Below are 18,741 nucleotides of genomic sequence, written 5' to 3'. Positions count from 1 at the left end.
GGCTAGAGACTGAGCTCAGTCACCAATGACCAGTGATTTAATAATCAACCGTGCCCATGTAACCAAGCCTCCACTAGAACCCAGAGACAGGGTTCAAAGAGCGTCCAGGCTGGTGAACAGGGCGAGATTCAGGAGACTGGTGCCCCTGGGGAGCCCGGCGCCCTTTCACGCCTTGCCCTGTGCATCTCTCCCCGCACCGGCCGTCCCTGAGTCATATCCTTTTATAGTAAACTGGTAACCTAGTGAGTGAATGGTTTCTGAGTTCTGAGCTGCTCTAGCCAATTTTGACCCCAAGCGGGGGGTTACAGCAACCTCTCTGCTTTACAGTCCGTCAGCAGCACAGGTAACGACCTGGGCACACAGCCGCCCTCTGTAAGGGGGTGCAGTCTTGTAGGACTGAACCCGTAAACTGCAATCTGATGTTATCTCCACGTAGTGTCAGCACCTGGAGTCTGAGAATCCCTTGCTGGTGTGAGGACTCTCACCCACCCCACATGCTCAGTGCAACTGGGTGCAGAACACACTGCTGTTGGACCCTGGCCCATCTTGTGTGGCATCGGGGCCTCTTTGTTTTCCGCGCACTGCGCGCCTCAGCAGCCAGTGATCACTGTGATGGAAAGGTGTGCACAGCACCGGCGACAAACATCCAAGTAAGAGGAGGGCGGGCCCTGGTCCAAACGCCTCCCCTCTCCTTCTTCACTGGAGGCCTCGATGACCCTTGGCAACAGGGACACCTCATGAGGCATGTTTCTTGGTTCTGCCCATTCAGGGGAAGCCAAGGGGGCCCAGGATCTCTGGTGTCTCAGAGGAAACGGGCAATAGCTTGGATGGATCTTTAAGAAGGTTGTGTTGCCCTGGCTGGTGTGGCTCAGTGGATTGAGTACCGGCCTGTGAACCAAAGGGTCACTGGTTCGATTCCCAGTCAGGGCACATGCCTCGGTTGCAGGCCAGGTCCCCAGTAAGGGGCGTGTGAGAGGCAACCACACACTGATGTTTCTCTCCCTCTCCTTCTCCCTCAATTCCCCTGTCTAAAAATAAATAAATCTTTTTTTTTTTTTTTTAAAGGAAAAGGTTGTGGATTTTAGTCTTTCCACATACTGGCTGCTCGGCGCATTGTGGCAGCAGAACTCAGAGCGTGTTCCAAACAGAGCTGACAGTCAGCTCCTGTTGTTGTTGTTGCAGCTGCTGCACAAAATCTTTACGAAAGTTTGAATTTCAGTAGTATAGTTTCTGATCTGAGTTTCTATCTTGTGGTTTCCTCCCGTTACCTCATCTTACGTGTCGGGAACACTGAGGATGATGTCCCTGTGGCCCTCTCTGTAGGCAGCGTTTTCCTTCCCAGGGTGTCCCACTTGAGCTCTCTGGGTGGGGGTCTGCCTCCCCTGGTGCAACGCTCATGGGGTCTTTGGGAACAGCCCCTCGGCCTCGGGTGTGTCAAACCAGAGCCTGGGCTGCTGGTGTGCCGCAGCACCGAGCAGCACCCAGGCAGCTTCCAGAAGGGTTTTGCATGTGTCAGGCGCTGCTGCATGCCCTCGGGGTTCCCAGGTGCTGGCACCAGATACTCAGCACATTCACATTTGCCCATTAATATTTCAGCAACATCGTGCCCTGGTTAGACCCATGATGTCCTATCACCCGGGGGAGGAAGAACAGTGACAGAGAACATAGGGCTTTGCTGCTTTCCCCCTCTGGTGCTGCTGGTTTCGTCACAAGGCTCTCTCACTAGCCTGGGCTAGGACACGCAGGCCAGGCACGGCCCACTGGCTCGGCTTGGAAACAGGGCAGCGGGGTCCCAGACTACTGCTCAGCAGGAAGAGCTGTGGAGTTTTCCTTTTCAAAAACAGCAGTGTAGACTGGGTGTAGTCAGAGGACTGTTGAGTGGAGGCCAGGTCCCGGGTGGGCGCTGCACTTCGGCCAGGACCTGAGGGAGATCGGGGAACCAGCTGCGCCACAAGAGGCCAGGTCGGGACAGCGTGGGCTCTGGAGGGCCCAGACCAGCTGCTCGAGGATGGGCAGGGAGAACAGGAGCGTGTGGGTCACTCAGCTGCAGAGAATGAGGACACTGCAGCCAAAGGTGGCCAATGTGACGGGGCCAGGGGGAGGGGGGGGAGAGCAGGGGCGCCTGGCACTGAACTTCAGGTGCATCCCACGAAGGCCCTCCACCTTGAGGACTTGGCATCTTGAGTTTGTCTGTGAGCTTTGTGCCTCCTGCCTAGAATGCTGTCACCTTATCCCACACGACTGACTAGTCCTCAGACTTACCACCAGTAGTGTCACCAACTAGATTTATCCACGTGAGATTTATACCAAGTAGACAATCCCCAACTTAATAGAGCATAAAACAATGTGAAAAATTAAAAATACGTAAGCACTTCAGTTAACGAAACGTATCTACGGGAATGGAGACAATCTCCGGAGTGAAACTATCAGTGGAACAAGAACAGGTCACAGGGCCAAGTGCAGCGCTGTGGACTCTGGGGTCAGGCCGGCGGAGCTGCGAACCTGGAACCCGCCGCCAGCGGGTGTCCTGTGCGACTGCACTGCCTCCTGGCCACGGGCTCCCCAGCGCAACGACCCGCCGCCGCCTGCCCTGCCGGGAGGGTAGATGAATAGTCTGATGGTCGGGCTGGAAGAATCTGTCTTCAGAGGGAGTTTCATCTAAACCCAATCCGGTTTATGATTTTAAGACATGTAAGAGAAATCCGAAGTTCCGATCTGGACTCCTAGGGCCTCGGGGGCCCACGGCTCCTGGGAGGGCGGTCACAGCGGCGCTCGGCCTGCAGTCTCGAAGGTGGTTTGCCAGCCTGCTCAAAGGCCCCGCAGCTCAATCTATGGAATCTATGGTAGCAACAACCTTGGCATCCCTTGCACTGGGTTTTTTTTTTTAATCTTTGCTATTTGTCCTTTTTTTTCTTTTTAAATATAAGGTTCCCAGTGCATAGACAATTTATGTCAAACATGTGCTTTTGTTGAGAACTTGGGCTCAAGTTCACAGCCCTGAGAGCTACAGCCTGCCTTATGTCATGCCGTGTTAACTACTGTTATTTAACAAAGCGTCCATTGCAATGGGTTACGGTGTTGTCTTTGGTATAAATGAGTGTTAATGTAGGGACTAAGGAATGCACAAAAATTTTTCCACTGGAATTAATGGCAATTATATTTTTTACTTAGAAGTCTATTCTCCAGGCCCATAGAGTCATATACAAATACACACACACGGTTCTTAGGTCTTTATTTTACAAAATTGGGTGTGTACTCTCTCCCTCGTGCCACCCTTGTCTGCCCAGGAGGTGCCGCTCCTCCACATCCCTCCTGTGGAGCGCCGTGGGCCCCGGTGTGTTCGTGCTGCAGTTCTCCACCCATTCCCGCACCGGCGGTCGTTCACACATTTCCTTTTGCCCTTACCAGAAAATGCAATATACACTGATCAACATAATTTTAGGTACTGGCACTTTTTCCCTTAGGGAGAGGCTCCCCGAAATGACACTGCTAGGTGGAAGAGCGTGCAGCTTCTTCACGTGAAGAGAGGCCCAGTGATGCCCAAGGGGCCGGCAGAGCGTGCACTCTAACACGGGGCACGAAATCCAGGTTCCGCTCCGCTCCCTCACTGCCAGCAGACGGAATGAGATGACAACTCAGACCCTCACTGGGCTAGGGATGCTCCTGGCACATTTGTTCAGAAAGCCACATGCGTATGTAGTTACACCGTCAGTGATCTTCAAAGGCTAGTTTACAAAAGCCAGTTATGGACGCCGTTTACAATTCTAAGGCATGATTTGTGACTGGCAGCAACAGAAGGAAATCGTGAGTCTGAAATCAAGCCTCAAATGGCGTACCTTTCAGTTACACACAGAAATAAATTCTCGTAGGTTAAACATATATGGGGAGATCACTGAACAGGTCTAATTTATAAAAGTGTTTGTGAACCTTTAAAGACATAATTATACTAAGTCAGATTCCCAAGGGAAATGCTTTAGGTGGATGGTGATAGTGAAACTCAAGAAAGTAGAAATGTCTCCCCAAATCAGATTACTGCAAAAATTTATTCCACAGTGGGCTGTGCACATGGAAGCTTTAAAAAGCAACGAGACATGACAATCTCTTAAGGTAAATTATTTTTCCTTTACAGTCTCTGAAAGGTAACTAACATTTGTGCACTACATACACAGCCTACCATTTTTTACAAGATAATTCATAAAATATTAAGAGAAACTAGGGAAACACATGAAAACCCAGGTGGTTTCTGGATTACACAGTGTTTTGGTAACGGACATGCATTCGTGTGTAACCACCCCACTAAAAAGCAGCAGGACGGGGGGTGGATGTGCTCTCCAGCCCCTTTTTATTCTGTGGCACACACCGAGAAATACAGCGTGCAGCCGTCTCCCTGTGCTCTCCAGACCCCCTTCCTCGTTATCGCGTATTTGCACATTTACGTAACTATGCGCCTAGAAAACCTTCAGCAAGGCCAGAAGCAGGTTAAAACTTCAACACTGCCTTCTGTTACCCAGGAGGCAGCTCAGTATCAATGATCACACCCACTTACACAAGCAAGCAGGCAGTCGGCACAACGCGTCACATGCTACTTTAAAATCCGTCCCGTATTTCCTTTGGGATGCGTACTGAGTTGTGAAGATGCTGAAAACACACATGTGACATTTAATATGGAAAATCTTGTTTGAGGTGTCCTAATTATTGCAGAGGACAAGAATTTCTAACTTCCGGTGCCTGTTCAATTCACATGTGTAGACCTAAAGTATATTTTTGTGTGGGGGTTTTTTGTGACATAATCACACACACACACAACCACTGAATTCCTAGGTCTGTCTGTAGATCTTTGCTGCTGCTTCTCAGAGCATTTCATTCTTGGATAGCTCATTCCAGATTGTAAAAAGCTCAATGTAATACAGTTAAGTATGTCTATTTACACTTGGACTATTGATATGTATTCTTTAGTTGAGTATCACACCTAACGCTCAGTGTATTTATTATTGTTCTCAGGGCACCCTATGTTTTACACATTTTCGAGTTCGTAGATTGTATCTCAGTGTGAATTCCATGCTCGGCAGTACCTTAGGTCTCTCTCCCACTGGAAGGGTTCCGCAGAGTCCAACCTGGCCGTGACTCAGGGTTTGTCACCTATATGAACTCTCAGGTGGACACTGAGTCGGGACTTCCTGCTGAAGGCCTTCCCACACTGGGAACACTCGTACGGCTTCTCCCCCGTGTGGATGCGCAAGTGTAGTCTAAGAGTTGACCGCTGGCTGAATGTTTTGCCACATTCCGTGCACTCATAGGGTTTCTCCCCGGTATGAGTCCTCATGTGGATAATGAGCTGCGAGTTCTGGATAAACGACTTCCCACATTCGCTGCACTCGTAACGTTTCTCCCCCGTGTGAATTTTCTGATGTATGATGAGGTTCGATTTCTTGAAGAAGCTTTTCGCACATTCATTACACTCATAGGGTCGCTCCCCTGTATGAATTCTCTGGTGGGTGGTAAGTTCAAACTTCTGGGCAAACGTCTTGCCGCACTCTCCGCATTCATACGGCTTCTTCTCCATGTGTGCTCTCTGGTGCACAATGAGGTTGGACTGGTGGGTGAAAGCTTTTCCACATTCAAGGCATTCGAAGGGTTTCTCCCCAGTATGAATTCTCTGATGCTTAATGAGGTTTGCCTTGTGGGAGAAGGTTTTCTTGCACACATTACATTCATAAGGTTTTTCTCCAGTATGTATTCTCTTATGACTAACGAGGAGTGACTTGAAGGAGAAAGTCTTGTCACAGTAATTGCAAATGAAAGGCTGTACCAAATTTCTGATTTTCTGATGTTTAAAAATAGCATCTTTATGGCCAAAGGCTTTCCCACTTTTGTTATACTCGATGTATTCCATCCCAGGATGGGTTTTCTCCTGCTTTAGGTAGAGAAGTGCTTTTCCAAACCCCTCGTACTCATCAGCTTGCTTCCTTATGTAGCTGTGACTGTTAAGTAAGTCTGAGCTATACTTCAAAGTTTTTTCATATAAGTCGAATTTATAGGGTACTTGTCTCAAAGAAACGAAGTCTGTGCTTAGACTGAATGGTTTTCCAAAGAGATCACTTCTTTCCTCCACTGGGGTTTGGTTCTTAAAGATTATAAACGGCCTCGCCTGCTCCTCGGGGTCGCCGTGCTCCCTCTCCATCTGGTCGTCAGCCTTCCACACCTCTAGGAGAGAGCACACTTTGTCAGCCCTGTCACTATAATGGCACAGAACGTGATGCCTCCTCAAATGTCCCACTGCTGGGCTGCCTTCTTAGTTTGGGACCCAGTCTTCGAGTCTTAACAAGTCCCCGGTGCAAAGTTTTCCTAGCCCTTAAACTTTGAATGGAAAAGGAAAAACAAAAGAAGTGGGAACTGCCAATGAACACAAGTAGCACTGCCAGACTACAGAATGACCTTAAGAAGGGGGCGAAGCGAAGTCAAAAGCACGGGGCAGCCGACAGGAGACACGTGAAGTGCGACGGCTGGCGGTTCCAGGGACGAAGAGGATGTGCAGTGTCCTTAAGGACACTGGACAGTTGGCACAGAGGCCAAGAAAATAAGCACATGGAGATGTTCACGGAAAAGACATGGGCAGATCTGAGTTTAGAAATCCGAACTGTGACTGAATTGCTGTGGTCCGACCTCATCTGTTCGCGTCTGGGCTCTCACCCGCCACCCCCCCCCCCCGCCGCTCATTTGCACCAAGTAACTTCCTGTGCGCCTCAAGAACTTCCACGACACACTACCTGACCACTTTGTCAGGGGCACCAGCTCTTCTCCCTGAGACTGCCAAATAAAAAATGACACGGCCAACAGAACAATAGCTGTCACGTGTGAATGAATCAAAATTATACCTTTTTTTTTTTTGGTCAAATTAGCAAAAAATGTTTTTTGGTGTGTTGCAGAATTTTAGTAATTACTTCATGTGTGCCATGGATGAAAGAGGCTGAAAACCCTTGCTTTACAGGAAGGCTTTTGCAAATGAATGGCAAGATCCAGAAACTCATGTATTCCGTAGGAAAGACAAAGTCGATCCAAGATCTGCCGGATGCCGGCAGTGCACTGCTTTCCGTTGCCGGAGAGTGTTTTCATCATTGCATCTTACTTCCCCGCTTTCACAATGCCTCCTTTCCTCCCCCAGCCAGTCTTGACCCTACTTCTATTTGAAGGGATATTAAGGATGCAACTGCCCAGCCTCCCCCTAGACCTTTAACAACCTTTACTTTCCTCTGTGCGTCCCTGGCCACTCCAGACTCCCATCACCCTGCTGCCATCCGTGTCCAGGATGACGATGGCACTCCTGCACCGAAAAAGCCGGTTTCCCTTGAGGCCACTACAGCAATCACCATGAGCTAACATCTGAGGCAGACAGGCCATCTGTTTGTAGCCATCTCTAAAGGGTTAGGGACTTGGAAAAAAAAAAGTCCTAAAAACATTTCATAGATACCAACTCATTCACAACCCTTGGGAGGTCACCTCTAGTGACCTCCCATCCCCCCTCCCTCCCTCCTCAGGTTCCCAGAGAGCTCTCAACTGACAATTCTAACCGCGCAAGCCACAGCTCTGTGGCTCCGACTTAAAAATCGTAGCTGGTCTGATAATATCAGAGAACCTGCTGGGGGAACATAGCTCCTAACGGCCTGGACGTTAGAACCTCAGAGTCTTCACTATCTCTCAGCTTCTGCAGTTGAGGCCGAATCACGGGGACTCAGGAGCTCGTAACTTCGGGCGGCTGAGAGGGACATAAATGCACTGGGTGCCCGCGGGGACCGAGGGCCGCCTTACCCACTGACAGTAAGTTGCTGTAGTTCTCCAGCATCACGTCCATGTACAGGATCCTCTGCGAGGGGTCCAGATGCTCCCACTCCTCCTGGGTGAAGTCCACGGTCACATCCGTGAAAGAGACTGGTCCCTGAAAGGGCATATTGCTATTCACTCTGGAATGCTGGGCATTTGGTGACGCAGAAAGGCTACATGAAAAAAAGTTATTCCTATCGTAGTGCTGTAGGAGTCATTCACCACGAACATTTACACACGACACCAGCTGTACATTGTCACTGTTTTGTCACATGTGTGTACGGGCAGAGCACGTGTTCAGGTTCCCCGGCATCTCTGGCACTGGCACACGGAGCGGGCAGCTGAGATGAATAACCCCCGCGTCTCCTCTGAAGATGTGCACAGGGTAAGGGCTGCAGGAACGCCCACGTGCAGGGTTTAATGTCACCAGTGTGGTGCTGATGCTCACACGGTGCGGTTTCTGTGGTGTCGAACCAGGCAGCACGTCAAAGAACGATGTAAACCTTTTCTGACAGGACGATTTATAAGAAATACATTTGGTCATCGTCCATAACTTCTGGCCCACAAGCGCCCTCAAGCCCCTAGAAGTACCTAAGAATTGGGAGCAATAAAGGACTTTGTTATGTATGTTAATGAGGTGACTTGAAAATCCTGTGAGGACGGCGCTGGTCAACAGCACGCCTGACCCCGTGATTGGAGCGCTGGAACTCGCGGCCCCACTCTCTGACCCTGTGTCGGGGACGGGCTGGAGGTTGACAACCGTCCCGGTAAGTGGTGTGATCGGTCACCGTTATCTAATAAAGACTCCCTAAATCCAAGAGAACAGGGCTCCAGGGAACTTCTGGGCTGGGGAACACGGAGGTGTGGGAGAGCGCCCCTGGAGACGACTTGGAAGCTCGGGTAAGTAAAAGCTCTGTCCCTCTTTAACTCCTCTCTGCGCCACCCCCCACTCACTCCTGCCTCACCCTCTCCCACTCTCGTTCTCCCCACTCTTACTAACTCCCTCTTTCTCTACTTGATCACTCCTCTCCCTCTCTCTCCTCTCTAATCTTTCTTACCTGCTCTCTTTATAACTTCTCTCTGCACTCTCTCCTGTGCCCTCTCCCCTCCCCCTTCTCCCCTTTCAGAGTCTCCTCCTCTCTTTCTCTCACTCCGTCCACTCCCTCTGGCTGCGCCTCTCCCAGGGACCCGTCTCCCTCTCGTTCTCCCCAACTCCTGTTTCTCCTGTCACTCTCTAGTCCGTCCGTCCCCCCTCCCCTCTCTTGGTTTCTCTCACTCCTCTCCCGTACTCCTTATTCTCCTCTTCCTCTATCACTACCCCTCTCAATCGTACTGCTCTCTCCCCTCCCCCACCACCTCTCCCACACTTCTCTTACACACCTGCCCTCTCCTCCATCCTCTCCACTGCTGCTCTCTCCCTCCACTCTCTCGGTCCCCCCTCACTCTCCGCACTCACTCCGCTCCTCTACTCTATTTATTCACTCCTCCCCACCTGTCTCTCCACTGCTCTCATTCCACTTTCTCACTCTTCTCTCTTCCTTTGTGGCCTCTCTGTCATTCTCCTCTGTCTCTATTCCCTCTACTGTCTCAGTCCCCTCTCCCTCCTCCCAACCCCTCTCACTACCCCTGTCACTCCCCCCATCTCTCTCATTCCTTTCTCCTCCTCTCCCTGTTAATAATCTTTCACTCCGTCTCTCTCCTCACTCCCCTCGAATTTCCCTACTCTTAGCCTCCCGCTCACTTACTCATCTCTAACTACCCTTTCTCCCAACCCAGTCCCTCCATCTCGCTCCTCCCTGTGTCCCCTCAGTCTCCCCCACTCTTTCCTCTCACTCCCCTGCCGCCCCCCGCACTCCTCCCTCCGTGTTCCCTCAGTCTCCCTTTCCCTCTTCCTACTTCTCTTTCGTATTCTCTCTCCTTGCTCCCAATGTTCGCTCTCCCCTGTCCCACCACTCTCCCTCCTCCCTCCGCGTCTCCCCCTCTCTCCCCTGGGACTTCTTCATCTATTCTTTCACTTCCCCCCTCCCTTTTCCCTTCACTTCTATTTTCTCTCACTCCCATCTCTCCATTCGCATTCCTTCCTCCCACTCTTCCCTCACCTTCCCTCTCTTTATTCACATTGCTCCCTCTATTCTCTCAGCCCCCGAAATCCATCCTCTCACGCTTCCCTCCCTTCCCTCAGTCTCCCCTCTCTTTTTTCTTTCTCTCTGTACTCACTTCTCCCTCCGTGTCCTCCCTCCCTCACTCTCTCCTCTGATGTCTGCATCTACTGTCTCACACTCCCCTCTCTCCTCTTCCTCACTGTGCTCTCTCACTCCCTGCTCCCCACTCTCACTCCTCGCTCAGTCTCCCCGCAGTCTTCTCTCACACCGCTCTGTCACTCCATGCTTATTCCTCCGTGTGTCCCCTCCCCTGGACCTCTCTCCTCTTTCAGGACTGAGAGTAAAGAGGGGGAGTATCTCTGTCTATCACTCCCCTCTTTACTCTCAGTCCCCTCTATTTTTTCTCACTGTCCTGTCTTTCCACTCTTAGTCTTCCCTGTCTTCCCGCACTCTCTACTACTCTCACTTCTCTGTCTCTCTCCACTCACTCCTCCCCATCTTCCCTTACCCTCCCCCTTTACTCTCGCTGCTCTCCCTCCTCCTGTGACTTCCCTCACTCTGTCTCTCCCTTTCCTCTTTCTGACCCTTCTTCCATTCCCGTGTCTCCACACTCACTCGCCCTCTCAAATCTGTCTACCGTCTCCCTCCTCTCTCACTGCTCCTCATATGCTTCTGACACTTCCACTCTCTCCCCACTTTCTCACTCCTCGCTATCTACTCTGTAATCCTTCCCTCCCCCCCCTCTGCTCTAAACTCTCTCTCTCTCCCCCTGCCCTAAACTCACTCTCCCACCTCTAAACTCTCTCTCCCTCTCCTTGCTCTAAACTCTCTCCCTCTCTCCCTGCCCTAAACTCTCTCCCTCCCTCCTCTAAACTCCCTCTCTCTCTCCCTCCCTCCTCTAAACTTTCCCTCTCTCTCTCCCTCCCTCCTCTAAACTTTCCCTCTCTCCCCCTGCTCCTCTCTCTCTGCCTGCTCGCCACTCTCTCTCTCCCCCTCTCCCTGCCCTAAACTCTCTCCCTCTCCCTGCCCTAAACTCTTTCTCTCTCTCTGTCTCTCTCCCTGCTCTAAACTTTCTCTCTCTCCCTCTCCCTCCTCTAAACTCTCTATCCCTGCTCCCCTGTCTCTCTCTCCCTGCTCTAAACTCTCTCTCTCTCCCCCTCCTCTAAACTTTCTCTCTCGCTCTCCCTGCTCCCCACTCTCCCTCACTCCCTGCTCCCGTCTCTCTCTCCCTCTCTCTCTCCCTCCTTTAAACTCTCTCTCTCCCTGGTCTAAACTCTCTCTGTCTCCCTGCTACCCTCTCTCTCTCCCTGCCATAAACTCTCTATCCCTGCTCCCCACTCTCTTCACTCTCTGGTCCACTCTCTCTCTCCCTCCCTGCTCCCCACTCTCTCTCTCCCATGCTCTACACTCTCTCTCACTCCCTGCTCTAAATTCTCTCACTCCCTGCTATAAACTCTCTCTCTCTCCCTGTTCTAAACTCTCTATCTCTACACTCTCTCTCCCTCTCCCTGCCCTAAACTCTCTCTCTCTCTCCCCCATCTCCAACTCTGTCTCCCTATCCTTGCTCTAAACTCTCTCTCCCTGCTCTAAATTCTCTCTCCCTCTCCTTGCTCTAAACCCTCTCTCTGCTCTAAACCCTCTCTCCTTGCTCCAAACTCTCTCTCTCTCTCTGTCCCTACCCTAAACTCTCTCCCTCCCTACTCTAAACTCTCTCTCTTCCTGCTCTAAACTCTCTCCTTGCTCCCCACTCTCTCTTCCTGCTCTAAATTCTCTCTCTCCCTGCTCTAAGCCCTCTCTCTTTCTCCTTGCTCTAAACTCACTCTCTCTGTCTCCCTGCTCCCCACTCTCTCTCTCTCTCCCTGCTCCAAACCCTCTATCCCTGCTCCCCACTCTCTTCACTCTGCTCCACTGTCTCTCTCTTTCTCCTTGCTCTAAACACTCTCTCTCTCTCCCTGCTCTAAACCCTCTCTCCTTGCTCCAAACTCTCTCTCTCTGTCCCTACCCTAAACTCTCTCTCTCCCTTCTGCTCTAAACTCTCTCTCTCCTTGCTCCCCACTCTCTCTCTCTCCCATGCTCTATACTCTCTCACTCCCTGCTCTAAATTCTCTCTCTCTCCCTGCTCTAAACTCTCCCTCTCCCTGCCCTAAACTCTCTCTCCCATCTCCAACTCTGTCTCCCTCTCCTTGCTCTAATCTCTCTGTCTCCCTGCTCCCCACTCTCGCTCTATCCCTACCCGAAACTTTCTCTCTCTCTCCCATGCTCTCCATTCTCTCTCTCCCTGGTCTCAACTCTCTCCTTGTTCTCCACTGTCTCTCCCTGCTCTAAACTCTGTCTCCCTGCTCCCCACTCTCTCTCTCTCTATCCCTGCCCTAAACTCACTCTCTCTCTCCCCCTCCTCTAAACTTTCTCTCTCTCCCCCTCCTCTAAACTTTCTCTCTCTCTCTCTCCTGCTCTAAACTCTCTCTCCCCCTCTCCTTACTCTAAACCCTCTCTCTCTCCTTGTTCTAAACTCTCTCTCTCTCTGTCTCCCTGCTCCCCACTCTCTCTCTGTGTCCCTGCCCTAAACTCTCTCTCTTCCTGCTCTAAACTCTCTACCCCTGTTCCCCACTCTGTCTCTCCCTGCTCCCTACTCTCTCCCTGCTCTGTTCTCCACTCTCTCTCTCCCTGCTCTCCACTGTCACTCTCTGTGTTCCTATCTAATCTTTCACTTTCTCTGTCTCTCTCACTCCTCCCCCTTAGTCTCTCCTCTCTACTCTTTTCACTCATTCCCTCTTTCCCTCGTCATTCTCTTCTCTCTCTCCCTCCATTCTTCTCTCACTGAGCCATCTCCTATCTCCCTCCCTCTCCACTCTGCTCTCCCTTTCCTCAGTTCTCTCTCTTCTCTCTAATCTCCCTTTTTCTTTCCCTTTCTCTCTCCTCTCTTTGTCTCTATTTCTTACCTCTCCCCCAGTCTTTCTCACTCTTCATTCTCCCGTCTTTGCTCTCACTCCTCTTTTCCTTTTCCTTTTTATCACTCGTATTGTCCTTTCTCTCACTATCCCCTCTCTCTTTACTCATTCCCTATGCCTGGTGCCTTTCTTCCCAGCTGTCTCTCTCCTGCTCTCTCTCTATCAGTTTCACTCCCTCTCTGTGCTCTTCCTGGTAACCCTCCCCAAACTGACCCCCTCAACATCTTTTGTCGTTAGCTGAAGGTGATGGTGTCCCCATTTTGGCAAGTTACTCACTTTTCTTGGGTCTGTCTCGTGTACACAGGAGGTGTACCTGCTACTAAACTTGAATTTGTGTTTCTCCTGCTAATCTGTCTCATGTCAATTTATTAGACCAGCCAGAAGAACCTAGAAGAGTAGACAAAAAGTTTCACTCTGCAATACCCGAAAGGGTGAAACCAATCCAGTTTTTGGAACTTGACAAGCTCGAACAGAAGCCTACAGACCTGAGTGGACCTGCCCCGGGAGACATTTTCATTCAATAGCACAATGGACTGGAGAGTTATTAGTAATTCAGTGGGACTCCAATAGTGTGCTAGTGTATTCTGACCTCTGATTGTTTTACGATGAGAATGTGTTTGAAGATCCAGGTGGTAGGCTGATATTGTGATTTATAGTAAATATATACTTGGTCACTGAGATGATGAAAAAGTATTTCTCATGTGTATTTGATTTTTGTTCGCAGTTCCTGGCTCACAGCTTCCAAAATCCCTGGAATTTCCTGAATGTGCAGCGGGACAAAGATCTGTTACCGTGACGTTTGGAAAGCACCTAAGGATGGGGGCTGATGAGCAGGAGACCCAACCTTGTGGTTACAGGGCTGGAACTTTCAGTCCCACCTGTGACCTCACGACCTCTGAACCCAGTGAGGACAGAGCTCATCTCTGCAGAGAGCTGGGCTGGTGAATAAGTACATGGAACTGCTGGGAGAGTGGCCCCTGGAGAGGGCGTAACCGCTCTGGGCCCTTTCCCCAAACCTGGCTGCGTGCATCTCTTCCACGTGGCTGGTCCTGAGTTACATCCTTTCATAATAAACTGGTGATCCACTAAGTAAAATGTTTCTCTGAGTTCTGTGAGCTGCTCTAGAAAAGTAATTGGACCCAAGGAGGGGCTGTGGGAACCTATGTTCATAGCAGTCAGAAGCACTCCAACCCGCAGCCAGCTGGTTAGAAGTACAGGTAACCACCAGGGCTTCTGACTGGCAACTGAGGTTAGGTGTGTGTGTTGGGGAGGGGGAGGCAGGGCGGGAGCAGTCTTGTAAAACAGAACCCTTAGCCTATGGACTCTGATTCTGGGTAGACAGTGTCAGGTTGAGCTGGATTCTCAGACACCCGGTGTCTGAGAATTGGATCTAGGAACGCTTTTCAGCTTTGAATATTTAAAGGCAAAAGATGGACTTCCAGTTATAAGACGTATTAGGCATAAAGACCTCCCCACCATACCCAAGCCATAAAAAATGGCAGAAAGGCAAAATAAACAAGCAGGACTACCTCAAACTAAAAAGCTTTTGCACAGCAAAGGAAACCAACAAAATAAAAAGGCAACTGATCATATGGGAGAAAATACTTGCAAAGTATTTGTGTTAAGGGGTTAATATCCAAATTATATAAAGAACTTATGTAACTCAACAGCAAAAAGCCAAGCAACCCAATTAAAGAGGACAGGATCCCAACAGACATTTCTCCAAAGACATACAGACGGCCAAGAAATACATGAAAAGAGGTTCAATATCACCGATCAGGGAATGCAAACCAAAACCACAACACATTTCCCACCTTCACATGTTAGACTAGCTATTAAAGGGCAAGAGATGAAAGTGCGGGCAAGGGTGTGGAGAAAAGAAGGCGCACTGTTGGGAATGTAAACTGTGCGACCACTACTGAGAACAGTACGGAGGGTCCTCAAAAAATTATGACGAGGACTACCATGTGATCCTGCAATTCAACTTCTGGGTATTTAACCAAAGAAAATAATACTGATTCGGAAAGATACATGCATCCCCATGTTCAATGCAGCATGATTTACAATATCCAAGACAGGGAAATGGCCTAAGTGTCCATCAACAGATGAGTGGATAAAGAAAATGATGTACATGATGGAATATTCAACATGACCTTTCCTCCTTTCCTTTGGACTCAAGCTGGCCTCATCCAGCACCCTGACTCACCTGGCGGCTCCTCTCTTGCACAATGTCTCCCTTAATCATTAAGCCCTCAGGACAGTAAGGTTCTGGTTGGCATCAGGTAATCTTAGGAACAAAGCCTGGGGTCTGTGGACTCCAGAGACGGAGTTTCATCAAACTAGAGATAACATCAGGTGCCTCCGGTGGGTTTCAGCTCCAGCCCCAGGAAAGTAGTGAAACCAGACTAAGCGACGCCATGGCTGACATCGGGACCAGATGCGCTGATCAAGGATCCCCTGCTCCAGTGCTGACCAGTTAGCAGAGACCTTACTTCTGATCATGACCCTAACTCCCTTAGTCACCGTGATTCACGATCTCCCCCCACAGAACCCATCACCTGAAAGCCATGGAGGAGCCAAGTCTTTAGCATTAGCTAACCTGTCTCTAGGTGGCCACTTCCTAAAAATAAACCCTTACCTTCTCTCTCTCTCTTTTTTTTTTTAAAGATTTTATTTATTTTTAGAGAGGGGAAGGGAGGGAAAAAGAGAGGGAGAGAAACATCAATGTGTGGTTGCCTCTTGAGCGCCCCCTACCGGGACCTGGCCTGCAACCAGGCAAGACTGAGAATTGAACCAGCCACCCTTTGGCTCGCAGGCTGGCACTCAATCCACTGAGCCATACTAGCCAGGGCTATTTTTCTTTTTTTACATTGAATTTATTGAAGTTACACTGGTTAATCAAAATTATACAAATTTAAGGTGCACAATTCTACAATACATCATCTGTATACTGTACTGTGTTCGCCACCCCAAGTCAAGTCTCCTTCCTTCCCTATTTATCCCCCCTTTACCCTCTCCAGCCTTCCTCCACGCCCATTTCCCTCTGGTAACAACCATACTGTTGTCTGTCTATGAGTTGTTTTTTTTTTTCTTAATCCCTTAACATTTTTCACCCAGCCCTGCTTCTACCTCCCCTCTGGCAGCTATGAGTCTATTTGTATTTTATTTATTTTCTTCATAGATTCTGCCTATGAGTAAAATCATTTGGTATTTGTCTCTCTCTGACTAGCTTATTTCCTTAACATAATACCTCCCAGTTCCACCCATGCTGTGGCATGGAACACTACTAAACCCTTACTTTCTTTGCCACAAACCCCTGTTCGAGTCTTACTGGGCCTTGATGGGTGCAGGCAGACAGACCCCTGTAGAAACATTCAGCCATAAAAAAGTAAAGCTTGCCATTTGAGACAACACGGATGGATCGTGAAGGCATTACGCTGTGACGTAAGTCTGAGAGAAAAGACAAATACCGTACTTTTCCATACATGAACTCAAACCAGCTGAGCTCACAGACCCAGAGGACAGGTGGTTGCGAGGGGGAGGGCATGGCGGTGAGTTAAAAGGCACAGACGTCCAGTTGTAAAATAAATATGCCGCAGGGTGTACAATGCGCAGCATGACAGTTTAGTCAATAACACGGTACCGCATTAGCGAAAGTTGCTGAGAGTAAATCTTAAAAGTTCTCATCCCAAGAAAAAAAAATCTTGGCGATCGATGTTAACTAGACTTACTGTGGTGATCATTTTGCAATACTATATACAAATAGTAAATCGTGTTGCACATCTGAAACTAACGTTATATGTCAATTACATCTGGACTTAAAAAATAAAAATTAAAAAGTCTACAAAAATTAAAATAATGTCCACAGCATCATTTTACACAAGAGCCCAAAGCAAATGTTCATCAATGGATTAATTTCCTGCAGTATATTAAACCAACTGAGCACTATAACGCCCTGAAAATGAACTAATGCCAGCCAGCTACCCAGGGAGAATTTCACAAGGGCTGCTGGAATGCTGGCTAATTTCTATTTCTCGGCCTGAATGGTGGCTACAGGGGGGGGGGTGTGCATCTATCTCATAAAGTAAATGACAGGGACATTTAAGTAGTCTGCCTTATATGATACTTTGTCCCCATGAAACAAAAAGAAACCCTGGAGCATAGAAATATGAAAAGAATAACAAAAGAAACCAGAAAAACAAGCATTTAATCAAAACCAGAAAGAAGTTGTAAGAAAAAATATTGATAACTTTCAAAACCATCTCCACCCACTTTGCCACCTGATGAGCACTTCAAATCACTGTCAGACCGACAAGGGTGTAAACCTGCGACACGTCACTGTGGCTCGGCTCACAAAGACTCAGAAATGACACCACCAGATGTGAAAATCCTTTTTCTCAGAATGCTGTTTTCCATACTCTAGGTAAACAACTGCTCCAAAATTGTTGGTAAAACACAGTTCTGTAGTGTGGACTTAAAGATGTCGAAACATGACTGACTTCAAAGGCTTCTGTCACGACAGACGTCAATTTCAATCTGAAATGAACTTCGCGTTCTGAGCACAGAGTCTACGGCCATGAATAGAGGTGCACCTAGCTTCTTTGACACCCAGAGCAGACCATTTTTAATACTCCCTCCTTAACTCCTTAACATGCCACACATCTCAGATCTTCACCTCTAAATTTACTTTTCTGTGTGCAGAATCCTCTTTCACCTGTTCGCATTCTCTTTTGAATCTACATCTCTCACCTTCAGTTATGGCATCCAATTCCTAACTCCTACTTCTTCCAAACTGTCACTGCACCTCTAAGATGACAAACCTCCAAATTCTAGATTATGCTTGTCACCACCTTCAAACGCTCCCCCCCAGTAACTTTCTACCAACTTCCCACTCACAACTGCCAGCCAGCCTCAGGAAAAGTTACAGGAAGTGAGAGGGGAAAGGTCACATGAGAACGTCTGAGTACAAAAATGACTCGGTCTCATTACAAATGTGTAGGTGACCTACTCAGCATTATTTCACGACATCTACAGGAATCTCTAGCCATCTGGTACGGGGACAGAGAATGCAGGTGATGGTGGGCCATCTGTGCCTGAGAGCAATGCCATAAAGGTCAGCAACCAGAGTCAAGACGTTCCCAGCAGTAAATGTGTATTCTCCGCTTTCAGATCACTTCTGAAATGATAGTTCAAAACACATCGTGACTAGATTTCCTGGGGAGGAAGCTAAGGACTAGGGACACAAAGACCGGGGTAAGTCCACTCAGACAGGCACCCCTCAAGTCTTTCCTTTGCTCCTACTTCCACTGTCACCCCAGCTACCACGAAAGCTTCCTAACTCTTATTTGTCTTCCCTTACTCTCTCCTACCCCACATCCAAAGCTTCTATAATTTTCCCAAAGGAAAGCTCTACATAAGTACTTGATTAGAAATGGATATCCATGACCTATTGCAATAAATTAACAACTGGCCCAGCATTCAACATCATTCCAATTTCTTTTTCGTTTCTCTCCCCCACGGCTCCCTTCTCTATGCACAGCTCCTCCCACTTAGACTGCATCTTAATTTTAAGTCCTGTTCTCTTTTAAACACTGGGGTACCCTTTTTTTGTATCTCCCACGTGGAACTTACTTTACTCTGCTTTTTGGGGGGTTAAATGTCTCTTATTCCTCTCACTCTCCCCATTAGATGTTAAAATTTTTTAGAAGAGAAACTATATCTTGCCCATCTTTGTATTCCTGTCAGCGCAAAGTACATGAGTACATGTTAAGTACACAAAATGACAAAATAAAGCAGCATCTGTACTGTTTCATCAAATGGTGTAAAATTTTGGTAGTATCTGCTGAACCCTAACATCCAGCTCAGTCTCCTGA

The 18,741-nt window shown here is 48.8% G+C and overlaps 1 protein-coding gene across 5 annotated transcripts in view; it reads right to left on the bottom strand.

Annotated features, from left to right (window-relative positions):
* Positions 1-281: 281 nt before the first annotated feature.
* ZFP1 (ZFP1 zinc finger protein) overlaps positions 282-18,741 on the bottom strand; it is a 34,407-nt gene continuing 15,947 nt past the window's right edge. For 2 of the 5 annotated variants that reach the window (XM_024556073.3, XM_053915263.2), the window contains exons 3-5: positions 13,145-13,255; positions 7,807-7,991; positions 282-6,204 (exon numbers count right to left, since the gene is read on the bottom strand). In XM_024556073.3, the coding sequence (XP_024411841.3) occupies positions 5,126-6,204; positions 7,807-7,991; positions 13,145-13,227 (1,347 nt within the window). In that variant the 5' untranslated portion in view covers positions 13,228-13,255 and the 3' untranslated portion in view covers positions 282-5,125. The remainder of the gene's footprint in view (positions 6,205-7,806; positions 7,992-13,144; positions 13,256-18,741) is intronic. The other 3 variants (XM_024556071.3, XM_024556072.4, XM_045191873.2) reach the window with 2 other exon arrangements.

The sequence above is a fragment of the Desmodus rotundus genome, chromosome 12, assembly GCF_022682495.2.
Source record: "Desmodus rotundus isolate HL8 chromosome 12, HLdesRot8A.1, whole genome shotgun sequence".
NCBI classification, from domain to species: Eukaryota; Metazoa; Chordata; class Mammalia; order Chiroptera; family Phyllostomidae; genus Desmodus; species Desmodus rotundus.
Note: the sequence above shows the minus strand (reverse complement) of the source record. Positions and strands in the feature narration are given on the sequence as shown.